Here is a 24226-nt window from a genome sequence, read left to right on the forward strand (position 1 = left end):
ATCTGCATAGTCAACACACACTTATCATTACTGAATGTTTCAGAAATATAAGGAGTCCAGCTCATAAACCTACACAATATCAAAGGCTCTTGAGTAAGACAATGGAATACAACAAATTTCCATATATCTCTGAGATTCTAAGAAACTGAATAATAACAAATCCTGTTGGCTTAAAACTTCATTAATATAGCCCTTGACATTCAGATGTAATAATGGTTTTAACTATTTGATAACCCTAATATGGTAACAGATAACATTCTAAATTTTTGTTAAAGGATGTATCAGGATCTCTATCTAGAGACTATTAAGTCTAGACTAATACAATCCCATGACAATAAACTTTTTTTCTCCAATTGCCTCCTAATATATTATTAGTCAAAATATACACTATAGGTCTTAGCACACAAATGTCTGTGAAAATGCTTTTTTTTCAAGTTGACAGAATGGTCCACTTTGTTAAAAGGGGCATGCTGAGAATTACACCAGATTTTACACAAAATTATAGTCTAACAAAACAAAATCCAACCTCTTTTTAGTTATTAATGGACTACTATAGTTTTTAAAAAAAGAAGTAATGCTGATTCTCCATAATATTATGGCTAGCAAGTTCTTGTATTAACACAAGAACAGGAGAACTAGACTAGAAATCTGGAATTCCTGTATTCTCTAATAACAGCTTGGAATTACCAGGGAAAACAAAAAAATAACAGTATATGGGGTTTGAGTTTTGTGAAGTATGTATCAACCTCCCAAAAAAGCCATAGCATACCAGTAATTTTACTAACAGAGGAATTGGTATTCAAAAATCTATAAATAGGTCGCAGAAATCAGCTGTATAGATCAGACACAGAAATAGTCTCAAAATCAGGTAAACAAACAACAGCTATTACCACTTATGACATTTTATTGGCATATGACAATTTACAAGGGTCCCTGTTGCAATATACAACACACTGAGTAAGAATCGTTTAGCCATCTACATTCGTTCGTATTGGGTAGTATTTTTACTCAAATTATAATTTAATTCCCAACACTTGATTTTAACTGTGACAAAAGGGAACAATAGTTAATTCCTTAAAGTAGGCTGCAATTGGAAAAACATATTTTGCTATTTTATATTAAAATTCCTAGAATGTTGAAAGGTATACACACCTAAAGACTGAGTCATGGCCTTCTTAAACAGGTTTCTTAATCCTTTCTGGAAATATCCTTTGGTTCATTTTTATTTTCCTTCTCTAGGCAAAAGGAAGTCTGTTAATGCAGGTATCAAAGAGTTATTTTCTGTCATTTGTAAACAAATACCCTTACCATTCAGCTTTGTAACATGTTATGAAGTGTGGAGTTAAATGTGGCTTAACACAACATAGGCTTTTCATATGTTTGGCTCTGAAAAAGAGAACATCCACAATGGCATCCTACTGCAGAGTTCTATCACCCTTCTTAATAAATTCTGGTATAATCCTCTTTCCTCAATTTTGTGTAATAGAATAAAAGTAACCGAATCATGTATCTATTTGGGTTAAATCAGCACATTTGCACTTAAAATATAACCTGGTGATAGAATTTGGGTAGATTTATTCCCACTCCCTATTAAATAATTTCTCAGCAAATTCCCTTTTTCCTATTGTCTTAAGTGGAAAAACAAAACTGCACATTTATAGTCATGCACAGAGATCCAGTATCTAACCAAATAATAACTTAAAATAAAAGCTAAGTTTATTTGTATAAAATAAAATGGTTATGAAAATTCTTGTGTTGAAGATTAAATCCATGTTGCTTTTGCATGTAATTAAGTATTCTTCTGACTAGGAGATTAGCTGTGTCCTAACATAACAACAAACTTGCTTTGACAGTATTTCCTCTGCTCTAACGATTTCAGAAAAGACAAAATTAATAGGAGAAATCATGCAATACTAAGGGTCCTAGGGCCATAAACATCATGTATATTGAATTTTGTTTTCTTATTTTTCCCTTACAGTTCTTAGCAAATGCCTTTGGCTGCAATCAAGGTGCTAGGAGCACTGCAAATCACGAAAGATGAAAGATCCATATATTAAGATCTTTGAAAAAGTTTACACTTAACAGAACAAGCATTTCCTCCTTTTAATGCAAACATATACAACTAACTTGGTTCCTGAATTAACAAATGAAATTTGACTACTTTTACAGATGGTCACTGACAGAGACTTGACAGTGAAATTTACTATTTTGAGTTTTCATCTTAAGAGCTATCAGCATAAACAAACAAAAAGATAATCCACATCTGAAAGATTATCTACCTGAAGAATAGAACCCTTGGGAAGAAAAAGAAAAAGCCATTTTATAAACTGCAACTGAAAATAGGGAAAAAGTAAAAACCAAGTTAGACCAATGCTGCAACAAACTTCCTGTCAAAACTTTTTATTGAAAAACAAGTTACTTAAAATACTAATTAACATAATGGGTTTTTTTTGCCTATTTTTCCTTATGGTTAGACTACAAACTAATGTTTCAGCTGTCCAAAAGCTCAAATAAATATGTAAGATATGAAATCAGGTACATCTTTTTAATGTATCAACTTATTCTGCAGGATAATCCTCTTCCACACCAACACCAGGATTACAGGTTTTGTTCTGTTTCTTAAAGATGATCAGTAAGAATGGATTTTTTCATCTGTATTATTACAGACCTGTTCCTCTCTCAAAGATTAGCTGATATCTAAGACCATGACTCAACCTTTCAAATAAGAATAGAAAAAACATTGAATTTTCAGCCCCAAAAGTAAAGGCTCCTAAGAATGGTTTTATAGGCCACTGCTTGCTTTCAATTAAAAAAAAAAAAAAAAATTTCTCGTAATTTTCAATCTTGTAATAGCTTGTACTTTTTAACTATTGATAAAGCTTTTTTCTCTTTTTAAACATTTGCTGACGTGTTAAATTAGCTTAGTTTTGCCAAAGTAAGAACCTTTCCTGTGGTACACCTCAAAAATTAGTCACCCTACAATGTAGTGTGTTTGAATTAAGGAGAATGTTAAACAGGTGTATATAGTTAAAATAATTAGTGTGGTCTCTATAAACAACTTCTGTCCAGGGATTTGTATGTAGAGCTAACGTTTACTTCAGAATAAACATTAACAAACAGGGAAGGAAGAGAATCAGAACTTTCACAGAGCTGTACTTGACCATATCTTATAGACAAAGCGAATTACAATGCATGTAACAAAAACAGTAAAAGTATTTTTTTAAAAGTTGATAGTTACAAATATGGTACGTAACAATTTTCTACTTTATTTCAGTACAATTTTCAACATACAGTCTACTATTTTTCAAGATATTTGAAGACTTAAAACAAAATTTCTATTGACTACTTGCAAACAGTAAAATTTAAGTAAAATGCTTACATTCTTATTTGAAAACAAAAATCAGGTAAAAAAATGGTGGGTGCAAGTTCTGCTCTCTGTTGCAATCTCACTTCAGATTTACTATTCCTAAAAAAACAAAGAGAAAATAAAGATTAGCAAAAATGTGGAGTGAAAATGATCCGTAATAATCATTGTTCCTAAAAATGAAATAATGAACTAACTGGCCCACCAAACCCATAATGAAGAAAATCCATTAGAATCACTAACAAGATGAAATTTTCTACCTTTTCTTCTTTGCGTCTGTCCTTCTTTTCTTCATTATTTTCCATGGTCTCTTCTTCATCTTCAACAATCCCGTCCCCTTGGTATTTGTCATGAGTCCATTTTGGACTGCTACCTGATTTTTTGAAGTTAAAGCGCCCTCTGCCACGTTGAAAAGTACCACGACCTCTTCCTCTTTTGGCCCAATAATCCACACCATCATCTCTGTCATCATGCTACAGAGAGGTTAAAAACAATCATCACTAAAATGTCTTTCTTGTAAGTAAAATGATTATAGCCCCATTAAGTCATGGTAAAAATCTGAAGACTGGGGTATGGGACATTGGTAAATGTCTAAAACACATTAAACCAAAGCCAGTAACACTGAATTTTACAGTAAAAATGTATTCCATTGTGAAATCACATAAATACATCTTACTGCTTTATAACCCAAGCACTGCAAACTGTCCAGACAATTCTTTGGAGAACCTCAACTGCTAAATTACTGCCAACTTTCATAGTTTTGACTTTTTTGCTTTCCATTATTTCAATCTAAGTCCACTTGTTAATATACTGCATGCAAATGAGATAAAATAACCTTTATTTTTCCCCCAAACTACCAGTCATAAAGACGTAACAGTCACAAAAATGTTATGCAACACTTATTAAATAAAATAAATGATATGAATTATACCATACATGTAGGAACAGATTTTAAAATCCTACAGAGATTTAAATCTAAATCAATGTATATGGCACATCAATCTTCTAGGCTAGAGAATTTCACATGCTAAATCATGACAGCATGGTCCCTAGAGTAATAACATTTCTTCTTCACCAACACAGTACTACAGTTTTCTATTACATTTGAACATTAATTTTTCATTAACTCTACCCCAATACAGATATTCCCCAAATTACAAATTGTTCCATTAATCAAACACAATCTACAAACTGAAAAGCCCTTCACTTTGTGGATAAGTAGAGGAGTATTATCGCAAAATACCAAACAAAAAGCCAAAGTTCGCCTGTAATATAATTTAATTAATTGTTGCCCACCTCAAACTCTCAAGTCTGTCACCTACAAAAATGGAGAAAGAGGCAAAATGATGCCCCTTAATAAGATACTGGGTATAATGCAAATAATGTTCCATAACCTGTGAAGTACTGGTATTGACCAGCTGTCCAAAAGTCATCAAAGCTTTTTCTCGAGTATTATGTGGTATAAGCACCTTTTTCAAAACACAGAATGTGCCTTTGTGCATATTCGTGTAATATAGATCACCGTCCTGGCATGACTTGCAAAGCTCAGTTACACAAGTAACACACAAAGCAAAAGAGCACTTACCAATTTCTAATCCTCTATCTTTAACAAGCTGATGAAAAATGACAAGCTAGAGGTGTGTATGACTCCAAAAAGAGCGAGTTGAGGAACTATCAAAAGTGTAGATTTCAGAATGTCAGAAAGTTTAATTACAAACCTGAAATAAAGTATTTTAAAATATTCTCTCACTCAAAATGATACCCACACAACTACATAACTTCAGGTTCCCTTTTGGTATTGGCACAAACCACCACTTAAGAGTTTGTGTTTGTGGCATTTACACAGTATTCCACTTATTTGTGGGAAGAAGCAAACAGGTTTTGAGAGTCAGAGGCATGTTTAAATCTAAACAGAAGCTGTGACTTTACGTTCTCATTTTAAAAACTGGGAGATAACCATGAAGTCACACAGAAGATCTATAAAAAGTGCCCATCCCAGTGTATGACAAGCAAGCAAAGAGTGGTATTAATAATGCTTACTAAGGGTAAGACATTGTTCTGAGCACTTTCCACGTATTTACTCCTCTCATCCTCAAACAACCCTATAAAATACTGTTAACTAATCCTACTTTAGATCTAAAGAAACTGAGGCACAGCAAAACTGAGCTACTTGCCCAAGGTCATAGAACTAGTTCTCTCCACTACTCCTTCAGCCATCACCCACAGTATACATTTCCCAAGTATCTGGTGGCAGTAAATGATTTCCACATAACGCAACTAACAGCTACAGAAATAGAAAAAGCAGAGGCAAAGCTAGGCACTAAAGTTAAACAAGCCATCACCTTTAAATACCCAACAGCAGCTAAAAGATTGTATTTTTCAGAGTATCCTGGCAGCTAGGGGACATTTTAATGCTAAGCAAACTAACTCTTAATCTTCAAGTTCTAACTTCTAAGATATTAGTCCTACTACAATTTTTTAAAATGAATCACTTCACATGATAAAGGACCAGAGAAGTTATTTGTAATGCACAAAAACACATTAACAAAGGAGGCCATATTAGAACAAAACCTCCTGAATCCTCTTATCTCTTCTCCACAGAATGATCATGTTTCAAAGGGCTGATTAAAACTCTGAAACCCTGAAACTCCTTCCCCACCAGAGATTTTCTCTTCCTCAGAAGACATCAACTCTACACTGAGAACCTATCCACTCCAGTACTTTCCTACTTGCTCCAACTCTTCACATACTCACCCCTCCACAGAATTTCAGGTTCTAAGATAGACTATCTTTCCTACTTGTTATTGAAAACATCACCATATCTTTGCATAAATCCAAGTGTTGAGATGAGAATTTTCAGAAAAGAATACAACAAATGTTACTATTACTCAATATTGGAGAAAGAACGGTAGGATGCTTTCAGAACCCTAGTTCTGGAGCCCAAGGCATGGGTTCAAATCCAAAGTCCTATTCTACTAGCCATGGTCAAGCTGCTTAATCTGTACACCCCAATGTTTTTCATCTGTAAAAGTAGAATAAAGGACTCCCCTCGAAATGATTTTTTGTAAGCATGAAATAAATTTATACATGTAAAACAGGAACCTAGCACAGTGCATATGCTCAATAAATACTATTATTATTACTAGTATTAATGTTTCATTAATATGGGCATAAGCAGGGTGCCTGGGCAGCTCAGTCCATTAAGCGTCTGACTTTTGATCCCGGCTCAGGTCCTGATCTCGCAGTTCCTGGGTTTGGTCCCATGTTGGGCTCTGTACTGGCAGCGCTGAGCCTGCTTGGGTTTTTGTCTCACCCTCTCTGCCCCTTCCCTGCTTGCACGCATGCATACACTCTCTCTCTTGCTCTCTCAAAATGATAAACTTAAAAAAATATATATGTGTGTGTCTGTGTGTATATATACGTGTGTATATATATATATGTGTGTATATATATATACACACGTATAATATATATATTATATATACGTGTGTATATATATAGTCAAAAGTTCCATGTTCGTCAATTATTCTTAGGAGAACATCTAAAAGTTTTCAACCTCATTTCTTATGAATATTTTTGTTTATATTTCTAGTCTCAACAATAGCGGTCTATAAAATATATTTGCAAAAGAAGCAAAATCTTTCAAATTTAAAAATCCATGTAAAAACCAGAGCTGTCATTTCAATGGTTCATTAAGAACTAAAATAATTAACTCTGGGAATTGATTTGTAAGAAAAAAAAATGTATTAACATATTAATTTGGGGGTGCCTGGACAGCTCAGTCAGTTAAGCATCCACCTCTTGATTTCAGCTTGAAATGGAGACCCACACTGGGCTCTGTGCTGACAGCAAGGAGCCTGCTTGGGATTCTCTAACCCTCTGCCCCGTCCCCCCATCCCCCACCCACTGCGCATGCGTGCACTCTCTCAAATTAAATAAAATTTAAAAGCTTAAAAAAAATGTTACTTCTAGGGTGCCTGGGTGGCTCAGTCGGTTAAGCGTCCGACTTCAGCTCAGGTCATGATCTCACGGTCCGTGAGTTCAAGCCCCGTGTCGGGCTCTGTGCTGACAGCTCAGAGCCTGGAGCCTGTTTCAGATTCTGTGTCTCCCTCTCTCTCTGCCCCTCCCCTGTTCATGCTCTGTCTCTCTCTGTCTCAAAAATAAATAAAACATAAAAAAAAAAAAAAGTTACTTCTGGTGAACATTAGTCTGTGACAAATCCAAGTGTATGTTTTATATAGAAATGAAGGTTTTTAAATACAGCCCAAAATAGCAACACATAAAATGTTATTTGCTACTTCTAAGTTCCTAAAATCTTAAAATAACATTCTTCTTAATTAGTAAAACTACTACCTAAATGCCAAACTAAAATGGTATGTCCCATTACAAGAAAAAATTACAACATCGGATTCTAAAAGTATGCCGGATTCTAAAAGTATGCCGTAGAAAAATGAAGGTGTGGCCTAAATTAAGTATTTGTAAAGGATTCAAAGTATTAATTACTATCTACTTGTCCACCTCTCATTTCCCTCTTAATCTTTTGACCTATAACATTTGGTCTACTTCTCTGGCATTTTTTTTTTTTTTTTTAACAGTGTGATATTTTTACTATCACTCACCCACTGCTCGCCCCACCTTCAACAGGGTGGGCCTTTTAATCTCTTCTGACTGGGTGATCTTAACAGGGCTTTAATTGTGTCCTGAAAGATGATGGCTCCTAAATTTTTTTTTCTCTAGATTCACATTAGCAACTTTCCATTGCACATCTGCACTTAATTTCTCCCAGGCACCTCAAGAACAGAACTTCATCTTCTCAAATGGGATCCTTTCCCTTGTATTCCCTATCCTAGAGAGATCCCTTCATCTTACTACCAATATCCAACTACATACAAGATGCCTGAGTAAGTCCTCATTAATATTACTTTAACTTTTCCATTACCTAGCCTCTTAGTCCAGACACTCAGTAACTCTCAGATCGGTCTGTACAACCATGATTTTTCTAAACTCTGGTTAAAATCCGTATTTATTTATAGCCTCCCACAACTTGGTTTCTGCTTTTTCTTAATTTTACCAAACTTACACCAACCACCTAGCCAAAGAGTTCTATCTCAGGATGTTGCACGCCTACAATCTGCAGTATACCTATTTTTTAAGCTCAAGATTCAATCCCAGTTCCTCTGTGAAGGCTCTCCTAATCACTCTCTTTGAAATAATCCTCCATTTCCTGCCTTGGATGAAATCCACTACACATATATTTAGAACTTTTGTTTCTAAAATTTTCCAGCCAAGAAATGATATATGTCTTTGCATTCATGGTACCTAGTGTAAAGAGCAGTTTGTGAATATATAAAGTCTGAAAATCAAAAAGAAGATAGATCTTTTAAACTTTCCTATAACTGAATAAAGTGCCTTTTACTGTCCACGCTGTCAACTCAAGCAATTCAAACAAGTATAAATTTCCTCTTAGGGGAGCATATGTTGAGCAAACAGTATGCATTAATACCCTTTAAAAACTTTTTCGGACTTTGTTCATTAAACTACTCAAAAGAATCAAACAGAAGCTAATTTTTGATTGCCCATTCTTCAAACAACATAGATCTACTTCATCATTTAGCTCTCTCCTCTCACTTAGCAGACAGGTCATGGGTATTCAGGTGTATTCAAATATATTCATAAAAAACTAAATGGAAGACACAATTCTATAAATCTAGTACTATCTTCCTCCTTGCTTCTGCAAAACAACTAATCTTCAGAACTGATCTCTGAAAAGCTATTTAAGAAATAAATACTTCTGGTAATAGTTCTGGTATTTTCCTAAGTGTCTATAATGCTGGATGGACCCTTTTCTCCCATGCCAAACTACAGAAAATCTCCATCTTTACCTAGAAACTCTTTCAGGACCCACCTCCTCTAGTTTCACCCCTTAGAAAACTACTTCAGAGGAAAAAGTATCACAAAGAAGCATCAAATTAGTGTAGCCATCAACTTTCCACATGGAATTTTTCATCCTCCTTTTATTCCAGAGGAAGTACACAGCCTCCCTGAGATCCTTAATTACATGTTCTGTGAAAGAATTCTTCTTTCATTTAAACAAACAGCTGTGATGATGGAAGATAAATCTTAATGAGATGTTTCTACAACTGTCATTGTCTTATAGACAGATGTGAAAGCTATGTTAATGTTCTCTGAATGTGGCTATCAAATCAGGTATGGTTTTAGTTTACCCTGATCAGCCTACAGGTGACATCAATAAAATATAAACAGGACTAAAGGGACCCACATTTTCAAAACTTCAAATCATCTGGGTAGTGAATTTTTAAAAGGTTTCCTAAATTATGGCAAAAACTCCTCATAGTAGTGGATACCTGTACTCAAATGTATTCACCCAGTATGCTTTGAAAATTAATGCAAACCAAATAAACACAGATTTCTAACACCCACCAAGAAGTACTTCTTGCTCTTTGGGGTATATTCTGGATCCCATTCCTCTTCCTTCGGTCTCTTTTGAAAAGTAGTATTTGAGTTGTTTGGACCAGTATTTGTCCCAGCAAAAACTCCTCTGGCTCTTCCTCTGCCTCTAATTCGAAACTGATTAACATTAACAAAGCTGTTTAGTAATGCAATCAAAAGGTATTTAGTTACATGCAAACTCTAATTTTACTGCAGTAACAAAAAACAAATTCCCTACTTTCCTTCCTAAATCTCAATTTCACAGCCACTGAGGACAGAAAGGGTGGCCATTTTATACTATAGGCAAAAAAAATCTGCCCACTGAAAGCTGAATAAGTTAAGAAATGCAGTCAATTTAAGTATTAGCATACTGACTACAATTTCATATCCTGAACTAGTATTTTTAAATAATCAAGTTGGTTCTTTCCCCTTTTACTACCCAAAAGAGTGGTCTAATTCTTTGAATTATTATAGGAGTCCCAACTGTTCAACTATCACCTATCACCATATAAGCAAAGCTCCTCTTTCACAAATGATCTAATTAATGAGCCCTACTAATAACTGACTGGATACTCACTCGAGGTAGGAATCTGAATATAGAAATTAAAGAGTCAAGAAGATGCACTACTGTGAAGTTGTAATTAATAATTGTAACAAATTTATGCAAACATAGGGATAATGTGTATGCTATGTAGAATAAAAACAAAAGCTATATGATTTCTATGATTATACACATATAAACAAGGACTGGAAGGCAAAACAGGCAAAATAAAAATAGCTGTGATACAGACGTTAGGGTTTTTTTTTTTAATGCTTTAAGGTATCTATTCAAAAACTAAGTGATTAAAGAACTGGATCTCAGTAACTTTACTTGACTCTTGGGTCTTCATGCACCATGTACAGTTATTGATTCCAAAATTTTAAAAAGTATCTAATTGATATATGTATATGTGTGGGTGTTTGTGTGTATAGTTATATATATATAATTATATATATATATATATATATATATATATATACATATACATACAGCTCTTTAAAAATCAGAAACATTTTTTACTCTGTATACAAAGAAAGCATCATCCCAGCTGCAGCCCTTCCTCCCAACCCTTAAATGGCATATCTTAATATATACAAATACAATTTCACTTTCCAAGACTAATTCTAACTGCAGAAGCAATGACTCGCAACAATGTCTAAATCATGAATTTTACTTTACGTACAGTGCTCTAAAGTAAAGCCCTACCAACAATCAAAGGTAATTCTATTACTTACAAAGGTTCCTCGTGGTCGGCTAACTCCTCCAAAGCCTGAGTATTCTTTCAGTTCGTGGTGAGTTTTAAACTCGTCTTCTCTTTCCTTCTTACTCTCCTTTTCTTCCCGAGAACTGGGAGAAGAAGGTGACGCTGAAGATGATGAAGATCGAGAATGATCTTGCTCTCTACTTTTATGTTTACTGCAAAATAAATAGAGAAAACAAAAAATATGTGCTATTTTTAAAAAGACAAAGACCCTGTTGAATCTTATAATAAAAGGGATATTTTTCAAGTAAAAAAAAAAACTATCCCCTATTAAAAATGATTACATAACTAAAACGATTGGGTGTTAAACTTTGATACAGCCTGTTTCCATTCTCCTTCAATATTTGTTTTACATAACTACTGAAAACATGATATAGCCTGCCAGCTAAAAACTAGCAGTCTGGAAACTTCAAGAATAAGGTTCAGTTCTTCAGTATTTTTAACTTTTTGTTGTTGTTATTTTAAGGAAAGGAAAAGAAGAGTAGGAATAAGTAAGAATGTTTTTAAGGTCAAGTTTCAAAATGACTTCAGTATGTACACTCGGGGTGAGAACAGTTGATATGGTTTGGGCCATTACTCCATTAGAGAAATAAAAGCATATGACATACAAATACCGGTAATAAATTAAAAAACACGAGTAAAATCCACCATTTACCTAATGAATAGCAAGAAAACGATTATCTATGATATTTAATATTCCTATTATTTATTTGACTCTACGATGATCAATTTTACATGGTTCTAACACAACACCCGGAAAGGTCATACCTGCGGTAACTCTTACCACTGCTAACAGTATCCATGGAAACATTACTTTGAAAGATTAATACACATTGCTATTTCATAAAAACTAGTCCTTCCTCCCCCCCATCTCTCCCATGTTAAACCACTAGATATCAGTTTAAAATTCTTGTACTCTGGGTGTTATGAGTTGAAAAAGTGCGGAATCAAGCATAACGAACCAAAGTTCTTACACAAACTGTTTCTAGAAATGCACTGCATTGAAGTCCAACCTCCTGATGTAGCCTGGATAATAGGACACATTAATTTGTCATTTTTTTTTTCAGTGTTAGCTTGCTATTCCAAAGTTTTTGTCCTCATCCACCATAAGCCGTGTAAAAGACAAATACATTTTTGCTGTAAAACAAATAATTTTAATTGTTTAAATTTAAACATTCGATTACACAGTCAAAATTGAAAGCAATTAAGCTGACAATTATTAAAGGCTAATTAGAAGCTAAAACCTAACTCAGACAGTTTTAACAATTACCTGTCATCTTTGTAAGATTTGTATTCCTTGTAATCTTTTGGAGTTTTTTCCTGCTTTCTTGATCCACTGGATTCCCTGGAGCCCTTGGAATCCCCCCGTTCTTTACTTCTTTCTTTTCTCCGACGATCAATGTCATGCCGAAGATCAGCAGAATCACACCTTAATTTTTTATCTCCCTATAAAGACAAACGTAAAATACAGACTTCAGGAGTGAAAAAAAATAAAGATATAAAGATATATACCCAAATTTTATGCCAGTTTTTAATCTGGCATTTTAGTATCAGAAATGAGTGGATCATAGCATACTACTTCCATACTTAGTTTTAGTTTTTGTTAAAAAAAAACACACTTGGTTGTTTTGACTCAACATTTGTATACACAGTGCAACGGGACTATGAAACTAGGAAGTTATGAAAAGCTAACTATCTTGAAAATATCATAGGTTTTTGTTCAAAGCAATCCATAATAAACTTTGTACAGCAGAACAAAATAATTGTTTTTCCACTCAGCACATCCTCATTGTCATCACTCATCCTTTTCAAAAAGCTTTTTTGTAAACAGTTGAACAATGACAGAAGTTACAGTCTAACTGTGGTTTTAGTATAGCCATCTACCTATAAAGTTAAGGGATCCTAAAGTAATGGTTCTCATTACTGAAGCCTCATTTTATCATCAAGCTGTTCCCAATTAGGTTGACGAACCCAATAAAAACCACTTCAAAAGGAAGAATTCTGTAATTTCCATAACATGCAAGTGGAAGATGATTAACAAAACCAAGTAAGGTTGAATAAGGGTAGAAACAAAGCCAGAAAGATATTATTCCCAATCCTGTACTCAGTATTTTGGGCCACATACTGCCCTTTCTCAATTCAGGTATTGCAACGGACATTAGTTTAACTGGGTCACAATTCACCTCCTTCTTGTTCCATTGCTTTTTCAAATACTATATAATTTAGGAAGATGGAAAGAGGCATCTAGGAATGAAGAAAAATTATACATCAGTAAGATGCTAAGCAATGTGGACATCCTTGCTAGTATTCAACAATAAGAAGTACTTACTCTGGGAAATCTAGCTATAATATAACCGTTCATCAAAAAAAAGTATAAATATATCTCCAAATGGTATCAACTACTCACCTATTTGCTCCCTGGGTAATTTAAAAAAAAAAAAAAAAAAAAAAAAGACTAATCAAGAGTAAAAACCTTCCTTACTCACCGAGGTATTACCAAGCCCACAAGTAACAAGATAATTTAAGTAAAACTACTTTGTAAACTCCAAAACTATAAATACGTTAAATAATAACACATATTATTCATTCAGATCGGAAGACAAAGGATAAAAAGCAATGTCATATCCTCCCCTATCTATCGTAAGTAATCACTATTTTCTCTCCTCTAGATGAAAACATGGTCTGAGTAATGAGGAAAGAAACAAGATACTCACTCTTGTCAGAGCACAAGGATAGACTAAATTGTTGGCAAAAATAAACCAACATTGAACCCAAGATATTGAAAGGAAAAGCCAAGATTAGTATTCACTTCTCAGAATCTGTTTTTCCAAGATCAGTATGCCCACACAAAGAAACCACTTTCTTTTAAGCTCTAAATTTCTCATTTAGTAAATTAATAGCAAGCCCTATTAAAATATTTGTAAAATACAACCATTAATAACAGCTTCTGGTAGTAAAGTGCCAACGTTTTCATAATACCTCAACTATCCAACTCTGCAAACATATGTAGTCTCATTTTTCCGATTACAAAACCAATGTCCAAGAGACTAATTATTTTCCAAGCATCATACAGATAATACCTGGTTATAGCCAAAAGTGGAACCAAGCAGCATTTCCAAGTCCCCTGCCCTTTTCATTACAACAGACAGTTGCTCCCTTTCTACCTGTCCCATTTCTACTAGACCCATATGACTTGTCCTATGGACTAGTCTACCTAGAAAATGTCAGTTTCAAATCATCAGCATGTATCAGAGTCCCCTTAACAAACACATTCCATTCTCATAGACCTCCCTCCCCCACCATTCACAGGTTCTTTTCTCACACTGAAAACCTTCCTTCCCCAACCCACAGAATTCAATCCTGACAGTTTCTGTTCCAACTGTTCACTTGTAAATTGCTTCTCAGAACACTTATTTCATAGTCCAGACCAAAAATGCCCAGTAGCATGGGGGTTACTTCTTGTTCTCACTGTGAAAAACCTAGAGATATTAATTTAGGCATATATAAATCAAGGAATACTTACTCTGGCTAATCTATTTCACCTCAAAACTTTATATAGAAACCCTACTATAATTCTTATCTTTGCTTTTGTAATTTTCCTTTGTCTACTTAGAACTTTCTTACTTTCATTAGCATTTTAAAAAGTTGGTTTAACTAAGATACATAGCTTAATTTCTTTTATAAAGGAGCGCTATATACACTACCTTATATTCATATACTTACAAGTTAAAAATAGAGAACCTCTGTAAATACTTTGTCTACACAAACTATACTTAGCATATATCATTAACTAAGCCCAACTTAACGGTAAAAAGAAGTCCATTCAAAACATACCTTTTGATTTTCTTCTTTAAAAACTCTCTCTTCTCCTGCTAAACGAGTATGCTTCCTCAGGGCACTTGGAGAGATGTCAATTCTCCTTAATGTAAAATAAAATATTTGTAGTCACAGTAACTATTGTTCCAAAAATTCCTCAGAACTGTCCATTTTTATAATGTCCAGTTATTTCTCTCCCAATCAACTTTAGCATAAGATAATCTAATTCCTGGTAGACAATTAAGAAGACTACATCCATTAAAGGTGAATTAAAATGCTTCAGATATTTTTATATATAAAGAAGTTTAACTTTTTAAAACAAATTTATTTTAATCAAAAAAATGTGTTTTGATTAAATTGAATGTTAAGTGGCAACCATCATACAATTATATACCTCCATATCTTTAATACACACATGAATATGGTTATTTGTTCTTAAGTATCTCCAATAGTTTCACATATTCAGTGGATCTTTGGTGTTATCCCTGCCTTTCCTTGCCTTTTTTTTTTTTTTTTTTTTTTTTAACTTTTTTTTTTATTTTTGAGACAGAGAGAGACAGAGCATGAACGGGGGAGGGTCAGAGAGAGGGAGACACAGAATCCGAAACAGGCTCCAGGCTCTGAGCTGTCAGCACAGAGCCCGACGCAGGGCTCGAACTCACGGACCGTGAGATCATGACCTGAGCCGAAGTCGGACGCTTAACCGACCAAGCCACCCAGGCGCCCCTCCTTGCCTTTTAAAAGCTAGTGTCAACTGCAACTTCTCAGCACTTCTTCAGCGGTCACCACCAAAACCCTACCTACTATTTACTAAGAACTCAGATACTTTATGACCAATACTAATTGTCACCACCACCTTGCAAAAGAGGCACTGTTGTCCTTATGTGGTAGATGGAAAAAACTAATGGTCAGAGATTAAATAAAGGGTTACTCTAGGCATCCAACTCCCTCCCAAAAAAAAATGTGTTAGCTATTTAATTCCTTACTGAGGAGTGGTTGATAGTATTTTAAGTTCTAGGAACCTGTTTAAACAAATAAAATAAAAACTGAAAAGAAACAGTAAATTATAAACTTCTCAAGGCTAGAAATATACTTATTCAAGGTATAAATAAAAAATAAAACCAAAGTTCATCTTGTATCATGATGACACTAGCATAGTTCCAATATGATCAGTATCTTCCCAAAAAAACAAACAAATAAATAAAAGACATGGTGTCTTCCTATCAAAACAGTATTTTTATACGTCCATTCAATAGTGCACATACCTGTGTATCTCAGGGCTCTTTTGCCTGGCACTATGTTCTTCAGTGGCTTTCTGATACGAAGTGAACCTCTCGTTTAGAGTCACTGCAGCTGATTTGAAGTATTGCTCTGTTGATTTAGGAGAAATACTGCCCAATTAGTTATCTTTACTTCAAGAGAGATTTTCATTTGTGACAGAAGGGCATGTAGCAGGTGAAAAGAAAATAAAAATACTCAAGAAACCTAGCAGAAGAGAATCAAGTGTTACAAAGAGCTCCTACTCTGTCCCTTTTAACTTCTTCTACCTCAACAAGTAACTGATACAAAGTTCGTCAGAGAACCCTGTCAACGCTGCATAAATTCCAAGAACAATAATAGACTAAATTACGAATCTCTAACTTGATTTGAATCATACAATACTTCCTCAAACAGAACAAAAGGAATAATATGTGAATGTCCTTATACCTTGCCAATATGAACCAGGGAAGTTACTTCAAGTAATCATTTGCAAAAAATACTGAAATAACTACACAGTTGGTTTTAGTGAATACAATTACTTCATCAAGAACTATACTGACAACAAAAACTGGATTTAAGAAAAAACTGAATACTACCATTTCAATTGAAAAAAATACTTTTCAAATCAATTAACACTAATTACTCCAAAAATCTGGCATCTTGGCAAACCTGACAGCACATTCTCTATTATTCTCTTGTCCTTCTCTTAAATTTTAAAATTAGTATTATCAATACTAGTTTTTAAACCATTCAAGATACGCTGTAAACGTAAAATAGAAAGACGTATAAAGTCATGAAATGTTACATTACTAAGCAAGCTATCTGCTTAACAGGTCAACATACATCTTTGTCAACTTACCGCCCAATATCCAGCACATGTCTCATAACCAATCATTAAAACTTGAAACGGCCACTACAAGGGTAGTGCCTCAATCATAATTCCATGAAACCCAGGAATTTGAGCTAGCAACTCAGTTTTTATGCCATTTTTGCCAGGAAGACAGAAGATTCAACTTTGCCTGTATCTTTCAACAGCTATTTTACTTTGAAACATGGATTTTGCCATTTCAAAACATATTCCAGGACCTAGTTACAATGAAAAAGAAAACATCACTGGGCATTTTCAGCTCTAAATTAAGAAAGAGCTGTTCAGATCGGTTGCACAATACCAATAATGAAACATAACTACAGTTCTTTAAAAAAAAAAAAAAAAGAAAAAAAAGAAAAAGAAAATGAAAAAGAAAAAATTTGTCAAAACCTGATCTCAAAATTCAGCAATAAACTGTAAAATGTGGAGACAGGTCAAAAAAAGGCAAAAAAAAAAAAAAAAAAAAAAAAAAAGAAAAAATGTTAATGTTTCATATTTTATGTACCACAATAATATGGTCACAAACTGGTTCACAAACCTAGTTATAGCCAAATAACAAAACTTTTTTGTTACCCTGTTTAAATAATTACAGTCAAAAAGAAATTAACTATTCACTGTTTTGAGACATCAACTGCATAAAGAATTTGCTAATGACACGTTTCAGCTATTACAATGAGTTGTTCTCATAAAAAGACAAATTTTTTTTAAAAAATGGCTTTTAAGACCAACAACCACGTAGCTTCCTGGGTAAGAACCTATTTCATAGTAAGCTGCCTTTTAAACACAAAAAGAAAATAACAAAAACAAAACAACCTAATTGCCCAAAAAGTCATACCCTAAAACATTTGAAAATTATTAGTAACTTTGAAGCTAGAATTACATACGGGTGAAAATAGAGCATCATTACTTTAGCTAAAATGAACACAAGTAACATCTTTAGGACTTAAAGAAAGGTTATTATCATCCACTATTCATGTAATCACTACTCATCTAACATATTTTTAAATCACTTTAACTCTTTCCCCTTTAAAACTTCCAATAATTCTTTTTCCAGCTTACCTGTCATTTTAAAAAGCTAAGTTATTACAACAAATTAAGTAACACAAAAATATAGATAGAAAAACAATACTGCTTTTCCACTGGTATCGGGTTTCTTTAAAAGTTGAAGTATTACTCTCAGTAATACTCAAGTCACCATGGCCTTGCTTTATTCTAAATCTATGCAAGAGTATATTGTTAAGTCATATGCATGCAAGGATAAATCATCTGTAAGCATTCTACCCTTCCAATACAGTATGACACATTTCAAAGACTTTGCATTAAATATGTATCAGTTTTGTCACGATACAGATTTTTAGAGTGTGTTTTAACTCTATTTAGTGTTTTAATCACTTTGTATTAAGTATCTCTATGGGTCTTAATGCTAACAAAACTGATAGCTCTTTCATTAAACTATTTTTCCAAATTTCTCATGGTGTCTATATATTACTTGCTAGCCCTAGAGTACATTAATTATTAAAAGCCTAGTTGTTCACTTTCATTTAAAAGAAATACTTAATTCGTACTAATAAACATACCTTTAACATGATGAACCAAGGACACAATGTGTTGAATAAATGACTCTGAAGTGCTTTTGCTGGCCTGTGGCAACTTAATGTGGTCAAAGATGGATCGGAATTCTTGTTCTTTCTTGACAGAATGGACAAGTGTACTAGCAAGTAGCCTGTCTTTAGTCAAGGAAGCAGGTCTGGAGCATATCGGTAACAAACACACACATAACAAACAAAATATACCATTGGTTTGAATACGAAAATGGGAGTGTGTTCACAAAATAAGATAATTAACTAGAATATTAACTAAGCAACCACAGGTTACTTCCTGGGTATCAATGTGGAATTACCTGTTAGAATCATCAAGTGGAACGGGTGCCATTTTGAGTTTGACTTCAGGTCGATGAGAATCACTGGCTATCATTTTGATCCTAAGTGGGCTCTCCTCTCTGAAGGTAGACTTTTCTCGTGCATCCAGATTCTTGTGTAGAGGGGGACTGTAATCAAAGAGGTCTTTGAGCTTTTCAGACTTTACCTGCTCAGGTGACTGAGTTTCTTTCTTTACTGTTATTCTTTCAGAATTTTTGTCGTCTTCCTTGTGCTTATCTTTTGCAGTGCTAGGCCTTTCCACTACGTAGCCAGTCTCTTTAAGTTTATAGTTTTTTTCTTCTCTAAATCCATCACTTTCTCTATTGCCTTTCAGTGAAACTTTGGACTTGTACTTGGGTCCTTCCTCCTCAGTATTCCGGTGAGATGTAGTAGCAAAATTTTTACCCTGATCTGCAAGGACTGACTTCCTGAACTGTCTATAGTCCTCTGTCTCCTCTGTGTCATCCCCTTCGGAATCATTAAACTTTTGTTTTCCAGACTCTTTATCGCTAAAGTAATCTAGAGCTTCCTGATCTTCCCATTCTCCCTCTGCCCTCCCTTTCTCTGATCCTTTCTCCTTTGGAGCCTCTTTATCCCTGGTATTACCCCTATCAAGCAGGAATACTCTAGACTCTTCATCTGTGAACCTGTGAATAAGCAGAGAAGAGGATGGTAACTCTAGGTTGCATTCACTGTGGATCACTTGTATACTTCTACATGTTGCCCAACATCGCAGGACCAGTAATAAGAGGAAAAAAAAACCACCGAAAACTGTTTTTCATAATTCTACTTTTAAAAAAACATTAAAAGCAGCCATACAGCACTCTCAAAAACCTGTTCTAGTCATAGCCACAATTCTGCACGAACAAATCCAATTCCAGAAATTCTATAACATGCAACACTTTAATTTTTGAGGCTAAGAACCACTAATAAACAATGTACCTATCTATCAGAACTCTACATATAATTATACTCAAAATTTCAGACTATTACACTTCCCTACTAAAAGAAATGAATTCACAAAAGTAAACTTAGTAGTATTATTTAATACTCTAAGTGAATCACAAAATATTTCACATCTACTCTGCTGCAGAAAATGATTTCTGGCAATACTAAGTAGAAACTGTATTAGTTCAATAAAAAATTTTATTCTAAGTTATACAGCAATATGCCATAAATAGCATGCCTGTTCTATTTTCTCAAACTACATTTAGCAACCAATTTTCACTGAGTTTTTTAGCAACTCTTCGGCAATGCTTGAAATCAGAATTTAAACAAAGTAGATTTCAAAGGTTACTAGATCAAGAAATAATTAGCTTTTCTATAGTCAGATTTATTAAGAATTGGCAGTTGCATGTAGAATACCACAAAAGTAAGAGCACGTACTGTAACTATTATTCACATAGGCCACGTTATAATGGTGAAGAAAACAAAATAAGCTTTCAATGCTCTAACACAAAATTAAGTTGTTACAACATAACTATTAGTTATGCTTTATGTTACTACATTTTTTTGTTTACATTAATTCTAGACTGACTGAAAATGGATTAAAATTGAAAAGAAATATAAATTAGCTTCTATTAAAACACTTAATTTCCAAAGTTAACCAAATGTAGTAAAAACCACTTGGAATTATAAAAGTCAGGAGTAAAAACAATGCAATTGTAAGTCTTATATACCCAAACAGAATCCAAAGAACACAACTATTAATATTATAATCTAAAGACTTTAGCGTTTACCTTTTCAAGAATTTTCCTGTCTTTGCAGTTTCCTGATCTCCACCATCAGGATAAAATGAAGAACGTCCCCTAGCCTCATCTCTTGGAGCATTCTGTGGTGTGATTGTCTTTGCAGGGCTTCTTCGTGAAGGGATATGATGAATTGGACTATTCTGAGAAGGACTGTACCGACTAGATCCATTTCCAACAGAACCAGACCCAGATCTTTCAGGACTATGCTGAATGGAATGTGAATGCTGAGAGGGGGTGTTTTTTGCAGAGTGAACTGTACTGAGCATGGGGGCATCAGAGCAAGACGAACTCTGACTAGGTGGTGTAGCGATCGGTGAAGGACTATGAGGAGATCTGGGACTGTTATCATAGGCTGAAAGGCCAGGCCAAATATCACCAGATGTGGCTGATGATTTGTTAAACTCATCAATAGATTCAGATGGATCATGTTCAAATGTATCTTTCGGTTCCTCCTGTGATTTACTTTTCAAAGGACTCTCTTCTTGGGGCTCCCCTTCAGCTTTTTTGGTTTGTTTTTCCTGAGACCCTCGTCTTTTAGAGACAGGAGATTTGCTATATGGGGATGAAGAACGAGAAGAGGATGATCTTGGAGACCTAGAAGATCTATATGACCGGCGAGATCTGCTTCGGGATCTTTGAGAAGAAACGGATCTTCTTTTTGGACTCCTGGAACGTGAACGACCTCGTCTAGGACTCCTAGAGTGTCTTCTATTCCAGACAGGTCTATAACCACCTCGATGGTATCTACCTCCTCCTCCTTGATAATACCCTCTGCCCCTTCCTCTGTACCCATAAGGCCGTCTCATTCCTCTATTATTTCTGTAATCTCGACGATAATCTCTAGAATAAATACGATCTCTACTACGAGATCTTGAGTATGTCCTGGAACGAGACCTAGAACTAAAAATGAAATAAATATCAATGTAAGAAAAACAAACTATTCTATTCTACCGTTCTAAATACTTCTGGTTGAAAATAACATGTAAATAGTCCAAACCAAAAATGTATACGAAAAAAAAAACCCCTCTCATTTATACAAAAGTAAAGTTTACTGTTTTCAATGAACAAAGTTTCATTACTAAGGTAAATACTGAAAGAATAAAGTAAAGGCCTTAGGAATGAAGGCACACAAAAAAGGGAAAAAATGGATATACCTAACAGCAGGACATACTAAACAAATTACAGAAAAGTTATTCAGGTACTTATAGTAAAACAGTAAAAGAATATTTAATGGCATGGAAAAATACTCATCAATGACATACTACTGGCCAAATGCACACATAATATTGAGACATCAGAATCAGAAATAATGAGAAACTATGAAATAATATGCAAAGATGATTTACTGTCAAATAGTTCTCCCATTATTCATCTCTTAATGTAAATTCAAAGAAATCTACCATACATGTACAGTATAATAAGAATCTGAGATCTGAAGTCAGACTAACTGAAATCAAACCTAAGCTCTGCCATTTACTAGCTTGCAACCTAAACAATTCTCATTTCCCCAACTCTACAATGAAGGTAGATGGATTCATTTCACAGGGTTATTTGAGAATATATTAATGACTTTAGCATTGTGTCTAAATATAGCAAGCACTCCATGAACATCAACCAATACGACTATCATTATTAAAAGAATTAAAAACACAGGAATTCACCTGTATCTCTTCTTTCTAGAATGTGATCTTGATCTTGATCGAGAACTAGACTGTGATCTAGACTTTGATCTCGAAGAATGTGATCTAGAATTGGAGCGACCCATTTCTTTTCTCCTAGTCAATAAGAGAGCAAAAAAGTAAAAAAACAAAAAAACAAAACAAAAAAACTACCATTCAATTAAAGAAGTTTCACAGAAGACAAATTGAATTTTACAAGGCACAAGTTTCTCTAAGGATCTTACTCATCATTGTTTCTTTTTTTTTTAACTTTTTTTTAAACATTTATTAATTTTTGAGAGACAGAGAGAGGCAGGGCATGAGCAGGGGAGGGGGGAGAGAGAGGGGAGGGGGGGGGAGGGAGAGAAAGAGAGAGAGACAGAATCCGAAGCAGGCTCCAGGCTCTGAGCTGTTTGTTAGCACAGAGCCTGACACGGGGCTTGAATTCACGAACTGCAAGACCATGACCTGAGCTGAAGTCTGACGCTCAACCGACTGAGCCATCCAGGCGCCCCAGGATCTTACTCATCATTTTCAAATGAATACTGAGACAATTATCCCTGACTAAAACTATATCTTCACCTGCATAACAGGTACTATATATTGTAGATACAACAGCACCTACATGCCTTAATTCAAAAAGGAAGCAGCTGCAGAAGCCAGAAAGTAATATCAGACTGCAGCAGCATGTTAGAGGTTATTCCATGACCAATACAAATGCCTACCTCTCCTGTAAAAAAGATAAGTATCACAGTATTACAGATAAGGAACCTGAAACAAAACACAAGTGGCATAATACTAAAAATAATAATAATAACAATAATAATAATAATAATAATAAACCTAGCGACTGTCATCCTAAGTGCTTTATGGCCTTAAAATGGGACTAAATTAACCACTCCATGCATATAATGCTGCATGACTACATTAGAAAAATGGACTTATGTGACAATGCTAGTTCACCCTGTAGCCCTCTGGTAAGTCAATGGACTGTAAAGATTGCTGCAAAAAAAGACAGTGGAACTACAAGAAAGAGAGAAGTTGGGCACAAGTATTCTAACTTTTTCTAATATTGCATTAATATCTAATGGAATAATCAGACCTCATTGGGTACAGAAATCATAATAAGACGAAACGATTTAGGAAATCTACTCACAAAATTAAACCTATATGTGTACCTCCCAAGTATATGTGCCCCCCCAAGTTTGTTTATGCTATAACTATTTCCAAATTTCAACTAACTTATTACCGAAATCATTGTTTCCATAAAAATTGACTCACTAAACTTGCAACAGCCTCCAATTCTCTTACAACCCAATATTTTTGAAGGCATTTAACTTTACCTACCTAGGCTCTGCTCAGTATTATGAAATAATATTTATAAGTGCTAACGCTGAGTTGAATTACAGAAAAAGCAACCATCATATCTGCATATACTTCATCAAAAAACAAATGACAGGGCACTTGGGAGGCTTAGTCGGTTACGTGTCCGACTTCATCAGCTCAGGTCACGATCTCATGGTTTGTGAGTTCAAGTTCCACAATGGGCTTGCTGCTGTCAGTACGAAGCCCACTTCGGATCCTCCTCTGTCCCCCCTTTCTGCCCCCAACCCCACTCTCATGTGCTCTCTCAAAAATAAACATTTAAAAAAATAACAAATTCAGGGTTTCAAATATATATATTTATCTCAAAATAAAACATAACTATCCTCAAATACACAAACATCACCTCTATCTTCTCATAAAAAGGCATATGTAAAGATACTACCTTCCTCGTGGTTGTACTGAGTACTAAATGAGTTGACACAAGTAATACAATCAACTTTAATTAACATCAGT

At 34.5% G+C, this 24226-nt stretch overlaps 1 protein-coding gene across 5 annotated transcripts in view; it reads right to left on the reverse strand.

Moving 5' to 3' along the window:
- Positions 1–886: 886 nt before the first annotated feature.
- Positions 887–24226, reverse strand: part of BCLAF1 (BCL2 associated transcription factor 1) — a 30811-nt gene continuing 7471 nt past the window's right edge. Inside the window, exons 3-13 of one of the 5 annotated variants that reach the window (XM_045499737.1) lie at positions 22391–22504; positions 20718–21629; positions 18960–19625; positions 18637–18806; positions 16197–16302; positions 14950–15034; positions 12386–12561; positions 11090–11270; positions 9806–9952; positions 3625–3837; positions 887–3466 (exon numbers count right to left, since the gene is read on the reverse strand). In XM_045499737.1, coding sequence (XP_045355693.1) covers positions 3461–3466; positions 3625–3837; positions 9806–9952; positions 11090–11270; positions 12386–12561; positions 14950–15034; positions 16197–16302; positions 18637–18806; positions 18960–19625; positions 20718–21629; positions 22391–22494 — 2766 coding nt within the window. In that variant the 5' untranslated portion in view covers positions 22495–22504 and the 3' untranslated portion in view covers positions 887–3460. Of the gene's footprint in view, positions 3467–3624; positions 3838–9805; positions 9953–11089; positions 11271–12089; positions 12253–12385; positions 12562–14949; positions 15035–16196; positions 16303–18636; positions 18807–18959; positions 19626–20717; positions 21630–22390; positions 22505–24226 lie in introns of those variants that run through there. The other 4 variants (XM_045499738.1, XM_045499740.1, XM_045499739.1 and 1 more) reach the window with 4 other exon arrangements.

The sequence above is a fragment of the Leopardus geoffroyi genome, chromosome B2 (assembly GCF_018350155.1).
Source record: "Leopardus geoffroyi isolate Oge1 chromosome B2, O.geoffroyi_Oge1_pat1.0, whole genome shotgun sequence".
Lineage (NCBI taxonomy): Eukaryota > Metazoa > Chordata > Mammalia > Carnivora > Felidae > Leopardus > Leopardus geoffroyi.